The sequence below is a fragment of the Salvelinus sp. IW2-2015 genome, unplaced genomic scaffold (assembly GCF_002910315.2).
Source record: "Salvelinus sp. IW2-2015 unplaced genomic scaffold, ASM291031v2 Un_scaffold5680, whole genome shotgun sequence".
NCBI classification, from domain to species: domain Eukaryota; kingdom Metazoa; phylum Chordata; class Actinopteri; order Salmoniformes; family Salmonidae; genus Salvelinus; species Salvelinus sp. IW2-2015.
Genome location: NW_019946945.1, coordinates 38123 through 46928, shown reverse-complemented (window position 1 = coordinate 46928; position 8806 = coordinate 38123). Strand labels below are relative to the sequence as shown.

The 8806-nt window shown below is 43.0% G+C and overlaps 1 protein-coding gene and 1 long non-coding RNA gene across 2 annotated transcripts; one reads left to right on the top strand and one right to left on the bottom strand.

Annotated features, from left to right (window-relative positions):
- Window positions 1-1176: 1176 nt before the first annotated feature.
- LOC112078430 (uncharacterized) lies at window positions 1177-2752 on the top strand. Its single transcript, XR_002895672.2, has 4 exons — window positions 1177-1189; window positions 1324-1461; window positions 1856-1950; window positions 2685-2752. It is a non-coding gene; the product is annotated as an uncharacterized lncRNA (long non-coding RNA).
- A 2284-nt stretch (window positions 2753-5036) lies between these two features.
- Window positions 5037-8565, bottom strand: LOC112078429 (kelch domain-containing protein 10). Its single transcript, XM_024144683.2, has 6 exons — window positions 8378-8565; window positions 8103-8187; window positions 7624-7690; window positions 7480-7527; window positions 6855-6994; window positions 5037-6333 (listed from the first exon to the last, which is right to left on the bottom strand). The coding sequence occupies exons 1-6, from the start codon at window positions 8521-8523 to the stop codon at window positions 6124-6126; spliced, it is 696 nt and encodes a 231-aa protein (XP_024000451.2). The 5' UTR covers window positions 8524-8565; the 3' UTR covers window positions 5037-6123.
- Between the last annotated feature and the right edge of the window lie 241 nt (window positions 8566-8806).

Here is an 8806-nt window from a genome sequence, read left to right as displayed (position 1 = left end):
GCTTACCTGGAGCAATGGAACCAATGACCCAGTGGCCAAAAGGGTTAACCCTAACCCATCCATCTGGTATTCCAGACAGGCTTCATTCAAGTATTTGATTGAAAACAAGTATGATTTGAAGCCATGTCTGTAGTGTAGTGACTACTGCGGAAGTGTGTTATGATGATGTCGTGAGGGGTGTTTGTGGGTAGTCCCAAATGCTTAACCATGTATTAAACTAAAGCCATATTATGTTTCTCAACAGAGTGGAAGTAACGAACCCTTATATCTCAGACACATTGAGTAAGTTCCAATAAATACCCTTCTGTCCCATGGTTTGTTGGTGTTACCAGTCAGTAGGCCTGCTACTCTGTAGTTACTTGCTATATGGCTTGTTTTCCAGTCAGTAGGCCTGCTACTCTGTAGTTACTTGCTGATGGCTTGTTTACGCAGTCAGTGGGCCTGCTATTCTGTAGTTACTTGCTGTATGTCTTGTTTTCCAGTCAGTAGGCCTGCTACTCTGTATTTACTTGCTGTATGTGTTGTTTTCCAGTCAGTGGCTGCTACTCTGTAGTTACTTGCTGTATGGCTTGTTTTCCAGTCAGTAGGCCTGCTACTCTGTAGTTACTTGCTGTATGTCTTGTTTTCCAGTCAGTGGCCTGCTACGCTGTAGTTACTTGCTGTATGTCTTGTTTTCCAGTCAGTGGGCCTGCTACGCTGTAGTTACTTGCTGTATGGCTTGTTTTCCAGTCAGTAGGCCTGCTACTCTGTAGTTACTTGCTGTATGGCTTGTTTTCCAGTCAGTAGGCCTGCTACTCTGTAGTTACTTGCTGTATGGTTGTTTTCCAGTCAGTGGCCTGCTACTCTGTAGTTACTGCTGTATGGCTTGTTTCCAGTCATAGGCCTGCTACTCTGTAGTTACTTGCTGTATGTCTTGTTTTCCAGTCAGTGGGCCTGCTAGCTGTAGTTACTTGCCTGTATGCTTGTTTTCCCAGTCAGTGGCCTGCTACGCTGTAGTTTGCTGTATGGCTTTCCACAGTAGCTGCTACTCTGTAGTTACTTGCTGTAGCTTTTTTCCAGCCTCTGGTAACACCATCTCCGTGTTGCTGCCTAGCCTACTGATCGCCATCTCACCCGAAGACCCATCAATTACGAATCAAGTCAGTGACGGGCACGACCACCAAGGGTCAGTGCCACGGGGGCGCCAGCGGTGAGCCCACCACACTTTATTTCAAGCTTTTCCATAGGTTCTAAACTTTTGTGGTGTCGCGGTTATATAGTAGACAGAACTGGAATGTGTGATACTTCATTGTATTGGTTTCTAATGTTTGTTTGTGTGTGTAGGTGGTCATGGCACGGTCGTCCACTGGTCCAGGTTGAGGGCTCTGTCTGTGCTGATCATGGCCACGCTGCTAATGGCTGCCTGTGCCGACTCACCACGGAGCACATCAAACCATCCTCGACCACTCCGCCATCTCCCAGGTACGCCCCACCTGAGCCATGTTCATTAGGCCACAGCGTAGAAAAATGTTGTGCAACAGAAATAAGCATTTGCGTTTCTTATTGGCTAGGTTCAGATGGTACGTCCCGCGTTTCACTCCATTCTAAACCTCTTCCTTCCTTTTCATGCCCATTGACCAACCGAGACCATACCAGGGGAATAATAATATGATATGATTCTTGTAATTGGGTAGAAAATGTCTCTGGAAAGCTATTATTGAAAAGCCCCTGTCATTTTATAAAACAGAATTTTACACGCATGATGCGACCGCTGTTCAGGGATAAGCTAAGGATAGCCAAACAACTTTTACAATGTTATGTCCTGACTATGTAAAGGCTAGTGCAATGTGTCACTGTCTGTCATTCATTTCTGCAGTATTTCATCGGCGTGACCGTGTTGGCGATGGTGCCAGAAATTCCTGAGATCTTCAACGGAATCCAGTTTGCCCTGCAGAATAACATCAGTCTCAGGTAAGCCACTATCAAGCTCTAATACTGCGTTTTCACTCTCCTGATGGATCTTGTCTCGTCATGCATACCCCTAGTATCTCTAGACAGACCGGTTGCCTCCCACAATGTACCAATGTTCAAGCATACACTGTACATAGGGGCAGCAGGTGCTATTGGTTAGAGCATTGGGCCAGTAATCGAAAGGTTGCTGATCGAATCCCCGGAGCTGACAAGGTAAAATCGTTGTTCTGCTCCTGAACAAGGGCAGTTAACCCACTGTTCCGAGGACGTCATTAAAAATAAGAATTTGTTCTTAACTGACTTGCCTAGTTAAATAAACATAAACCAACCATCAGTTTGGCAGAGAGGAAAGGGTGGAGTTGAGCACTGGGAAATCAGTCCAGAACCCTGCCGTAAACATTTCTGGTAACTAGCTTGATGGAGCTTGCGAAAGATATTTTTACTCCAATGAGTGTATTTCTCCAGTTACTAGTAGTATTACAAGCTTACCAACAACCACTGACTGGCTGTGGCTAAAATTAGCCTAGCTGTCGCGCGTTGTGTGTCGCCTCTGTCATGTTTCCGAGGGGATTGTTTTTAAGCCCCCTACCAAACTCGTCGTTTGTTGAGTTGTCTGTCTGAAGATCACCCTTATTGATTTGGCCATGAAAATCTGACATGATTCCAGAGCAAGTGCTGTTGCCCCCTAGGCCCGGGGTTTCCCAGAACTGTACCTCACATTGATTTGTCTGCAGCTTGGAGGTGGGAAACTGCATAGCAGTGCAAGTCTGCATGATTCAGATTCCCTTACTCATCTTGTTCAAAACTTTTTATGTAAGTCGTTTTAAATCTTTATCTGCATTGTGTTTAATTGCATCAGATGTGCACTTAATCAATATAATTGTCAGTATCTCACTTGTTTCTGTACATAAAGCCTCAAGTTTGATCGTAGACTGTAGTGGTCAGTGAGAAGATCCCATCAAACAGGACTCCATCTCTTTTCCAGGATGTGGGATTCTGCTCCTGTTCAGTGACTTGCATCTTTGGGCCAGCATCTTTAGTGTGATTGTGGTCAACTACATTTTCATGGATGGCAAGTCTGACTACTTTCAGGGTAAGTTGTTGTGCTTGGTTCACATTGCTATGCCGGATATCACGGATTAGACTGAATTCCAAACTCTGTTTCCTTTCCAGGGACTGCTTTGGTGGTGGTTTACCTCATTCTACTGGCGTTGTACTTTTTCGCCCCATCACCCCGTGCTGTTGAGCTGCTCCGCAAAGAACTTCACTCCTAGAGTCCTGTCAGTCACTTTTACAGGAGCTGCCTTTGTGTTAACTATTCGATGCCATGTAGAGTTATATTCTGTCTTTCAGTCGTATTCATAAGGGCTCGCAGTGGGAAGTCCAGGTAGTCCCTCCCTGTTGCAATTTGTTTTCTTCATTTGTGCCTAATGACATGACCCAGTTCTGGGCAAATGGCCCTTTACCTTGGAATTATTTGCATTATGATTTCTATTAACATTCTTCTATTTAAGCACTGCACATCCTGGGGTGTATGTAAACGACATGTAGGAGACATGTGTTTTCAGTAGGATTTTGGTAGATTAAAATGCAAATGTTAAGCAGGGTATGTTAATATTGAATTTATAATGTGTCACAATGTGCTCTCACATTCATTGGCCTTTGGGTATTAAGCTGGGTTCATATGGACCAATAAATCTACACATGGTGTAATGCTAGGATTTGTATGGGAAAAAGTACACATTTTACTGCCACTTTCTTGACCTTCCTGTTCTGTTTTTATTTCTTGTGATTTTCTTTGTTGCAAAGTATTGCGTTGGATAAGGTGCAGCCAGGTCTTATTCAACAAGGTCTTGTACCTGAGCAGGCAGGTAAACAACCTTCCACACAGCTCTCTGTAATTTAATGGTATCTAGTCATAAGCAAGGGATGCCAATTTCAATGTGCTTGTTGCACAGAGGATGTTATGGTGGTTAAATAAATCTTGACTATTAGGCAAACCTAGATAGTACTTGGTAAAGTGTGCACTCAAGGGTTCATGCAAGGATGACAGCTCATTCCATGCCAGTTACCATTACTGTTGAAGCAGACAACCATTCCCAGATCGGTTTGTGCTGTCTTTGCTTCAACGACCATCGGCAAGACGCACAAACAGATCTGTGACCAGGCTAAGCAAACGAAGGTGATACCAAACTATTACAGTCATGTTTATTGACTCGTCAACATCGAAACAAAACATTCACAAATACAATTATCAATTCAGCGATCGCCTAAAAACCATTTGCTGCACAGCAAGGATTCAAGTCCAAGGGAGATGACTTTTCAACTTAAAAGGTGACTAATGACATCATGCGGAGAAGAGGTGTAATAAAATTAGGACAGGCACAGATTTAGGCATTTCCTTGATGGAGTAGGAATCATGGGTTTTCATTAACATTTTAAACTACCCCTTGGCAACGATCAATAAATACAATTTTTGTTCCACAAGGCAGATTTTAATGGCATTGAATTCAAGGTGCCATAATATTTGGCGTTAAACCACGTCCCCAAGCTCAGCATATAATCTGACTGTGTTGATTATCTGACCCTGGCACTCTGTCTGCATACATTGAGCCTTAACAGCAGAATACTGTTCAGATTCAGCCCCCAAGTAAACATACATGAACTCTAGTCATCCATAAATACAGCAGCATAAATACATATTCCCACATTATTGCTGCTTTAACTATTTGTCCAATGATTGCTTGACAATGGAGCAGTTCAATGTGTTTGGAAAGGGCACAGATGAAAAGATTAGCAATGCATTGTTGACTGATCTGACAAGTGATCATATGTTATCTTTAATGTGAGGGGAAATTATAGAGAAGGAGAAATGATCCCAAATGGGAGTCATTTTTAGATGGTCAGTATGTTTGGATCAAGCTAAACCATTACTCATGTTTCCTTCTCCTTTCTAGGTTGTGGTACTTAAATATCATTGAAACTTTGGGAAAGGCACTGAATCAGATCAATGTTAGTATTCTACTTAAAACAGATCCCCAAAATCTGTTTATATTTATGTTCTATTAGCAAAGATGGAGTAAAAGTTGGAACAGAAATTGAAAATTTTATTTAAATAAAAACATTTTAAAGTCATTTAAGGAGCACCATATTCACAGTGATGGGATGATTTAGTTTACAAATGGACTTACCACAAGCATACTAAAGTGACTGATACAGTTCAGAATGAATGGAGACCAGGTGTTTTGACTCTTACCCATCTTCCATTGATATTATGTTTCTACTATGGTGGATATAAGTCCCTTGGTCAAAAATAGTGCACTACAGAGAGAATAGGGTGCAATTTGGGACACTGAAATAACTATCACAGAGAACTATATCAGAGATAATTGTTCCAAATACCTGTATGTATATCCGAGATACCTGAATGCATATCAGATAAGTGTTAAATGGGTATTAGGTGAAAGGGAATGGGTCTATTAGAGACCCAACTACAGTAGCATCAGTCTGTTCTTCACACATAMACTATTAAAATCAGACACTATCTGTTAATAATAAGCCTTGAATAGSGAAAAGTGCTGACGACAACCTCCGTCTAAGTCTGGCATGAGGGTGGTACCAATATTACCTTCCCCTTGTCACACAAAAACATGCCAACTGGTGTAACTTTCCTAATTGTATGTAGAGAGAAAATAAATGTGAGAGAAATGCCAAACAGGATGTCTCGTGAAAATACATACAAATAAACGTCCTTCAAATAAATAATCATTCCTCTGAAATGTCTTTCTTATTAAAGTCATGAAGGCCAATATAAAATTAGGAAGTAGTGAGGGTCGTCGTGAATCTGAAAGCCGTGGAGCAAATGATTTCTGGGTCTGCAATGGGTCTGTAGGCAGGCGGATTGAGAGGCTAGAGGCGTGTGTGTGTGAGACGGGGGAGAGACGTGGGGGTGAGACGGGGGAATGGGGCGGGGTCAAGAAACATTCCACTTGGATTCCCTTTAAAATCATCAGACATCCAAACACAAAAAGAAAAAAGGCATCCCATTGTTTTTGGTTTTAAGGCGGGGCTACGTAGGCAGAGGGACCATCAACTCCTTCAAGGCGACCCCCTTAAAAATAAATCCTGTGTTCTCCGTCCGACATCTCCTCCCGTCCATCCATCCTCCCACCTTTATTTCAAGCGCTCGATGAGTTCCTGTGTGAGGCCCAGGTGGAGGAGCTGCATGGTGGGCAACTGAGCCAGCTGGGGGTGGGCCTTGAGCAGACGCTCCCAGCACAGCTCCAGCAGGCTGGGCACCACCAGCCAGATCTTAAACAGGGAGCCAGTCCGCTTGTTCTCGTGGATGTTCACCACACCACCRTGGATGTACATGCAGCCAGCCTGACCGGAGAGAAGATCACAATCAGAAACCTTTATCGCCATGCAAGTCAGTCGCACAGAGAGAGTGAGTGAAATATGAGCGGGATATTGAATTGTGGTTATTGATTTAGGATGATCCTGTGTTTTTGTTTTGGCAGTGTAAGAATATACTGACTAATCGTGCCAATAAAGCTAGTTGGATTGGAAACAAATGGGCTTAGGCCAGAGAGATGAAGGGACTTACAAATGAGTTCTGAAATGAGGTAGAGAGGGGAAGGAGACATAGCACCTTATTAAAGGAACATCATCAAGTGACACTTTGCTTCTTGAAATCCAATATCTTTGAAGTTGACTGCTGACATGCAAACATTTTTGGACTTTATCAACATTGGTAGTTTTTGAGTGGCGTTTCCTTTTAAGTCTACTATGCTAGATCTTGAAACCAGCAAATGCTATAAACTGAATGGGACACTATAACAGTTCTACATCAACTACTACATAATAAACAGCTGAGGTTTCCTCTGGTGTAGTGCCCTACTGACCGGGGTCACAGCAGCACAGTGGAAATAGGCTGGCTCAGGCATCACTGCTGGGAGCTTGGTCCACTGGAACGTCTGCAGGTTGATCTTCCACAGATCAGCCACTATGACTTCACCGTTGTAACCTCCGCATAGAAACACATCTGAGACACACAACATCATGGGTTAGACTGAGACCAGTTAGAATATATTGATGGGATGACGAAAATGACCTCTTTTTTTTTCAAACCCTATTTGAGACTTCATTGAATGGAACTGTTGAATGAGATGCGGAGGCAGACAGAAGCAGACTAATGAAGACTTCTGAAAGTGGCTCTGATAAAACCACCACCGTTAAAACAACCACCAACTCTCAAATGATTGGCATCTTACCATTCAAACAATGAATCCTGATCTAGGATTTCTTTTTAAACATTTTTTCTCAAATGTAAAATCTTTAGCCGAAAGTGTAAATGCATGTGGTTGTTGGAAAAATACCAGTATCGGTTTGATGGGCACCGATGAAAGTACACTTTCTAAATGACTGTCCTTTTAGGTTAAGTGGTCCGGAGTGGGCAACGATACCACTACACCTCCTGTACAAACATTGTAATACTACTGCTATGGAATAAAATGAGAAGAATCTCACCGTTCCGTATCTGCACACAGCTGTGACATCTCCTGGGAGCAGGGTACCCTGTCAAAACCCAAAGCAATTGGATGAGTAGTGATATGTGAAGAAAAATACCCATAGACAGCACATTCGTTTTCTATTAAAACATCAAACACAAACCTATTTTATCATGAGGCTTGGTTGAGATCTCCTCCCAGGAGTTTGTCTCCAGGTTGTATGCATGTATCTGGTACAAAAAAAATAGGAAATGAGTTCACCTCCAACACACACAAACATAACCCGGCCACATAACCCAGCCTCATAACCCAGCCTCATAACACAGCCTCATAACCCAGCCTCATAACCCAGCCTCATAACCCAGCCTCATAACCCAGCCTCACTCAGTGACAGAAGTCGCTGCTTCCTCGATCTTTATGGCTTTACAGCACTAAAAATAGCCTGAAAACCACCAAGTGACCAAATGACCCAGATTAGCTGTCTGTTTGCCTAGTCAGACTCACTACCATCACAGGTTTACGATCATTCTTCTGACCTTCCTTGAAGTTATCACAGATCTGAATTGGATGGATAGGTGAAAGTGATTGGAACAGGGCCACAAACTACCACAGGTTTATGTTGATGACAGATTGGTGTACTACCTTGTCCAGAGGATAGGAGGTCCAGGAGGTCCCTCCTCCCAGGATGTATATCCTCTGACGGTCGTGTGCTATTTCATGTCTGTACCTGTGACACAAACAGACGTGACTCATTACTTATGAGGCCCTCTGCTCCTCTAGGAGCTGAAAAGAATAAGTCAGGTCATGCTACCCAGTGACTGGGGTGTATTCACTAGACACCAAACAGAAGAAATTGGACTGAAACAGGGAGGGACAATGACATGATCCGGTGGGACCGATTAAGGCGTGATGCTCACCGTTCCTCAGGCAGGTCGTCTGGTGGGTTGTTGGGTTTGAGGTGGATCCACTCTCTGGTGTTCAGGTCCAGTCTGTGCAGGTCTGTGCTGTAGATGTAGCCCGTCGTTCCCCCAAACACATACAGGAAGCTGTTAATGATGGCCATCGCCTTGGGGAGAGAGAAACAAAATGGCTACCAAATCAAACTTCAATGGAAATCAACAACAATAAATATTTTTATTTGCAAGGATTGCCTATATCTACTTTTGCTATATAATATGCTCCCCTGGGATTCTTTAATGCCTCTACCTATCCCTGTGGACATTTGTCTACCATGAATTCTAGTTAAGTCAATCAGATTTTATTCAAATTTTACAAATGCATGTCAAAGCGCATAAGAGCTTTCTAATCTATGTTCATTACCTCCAACTCAATACCAGTGTCTACAA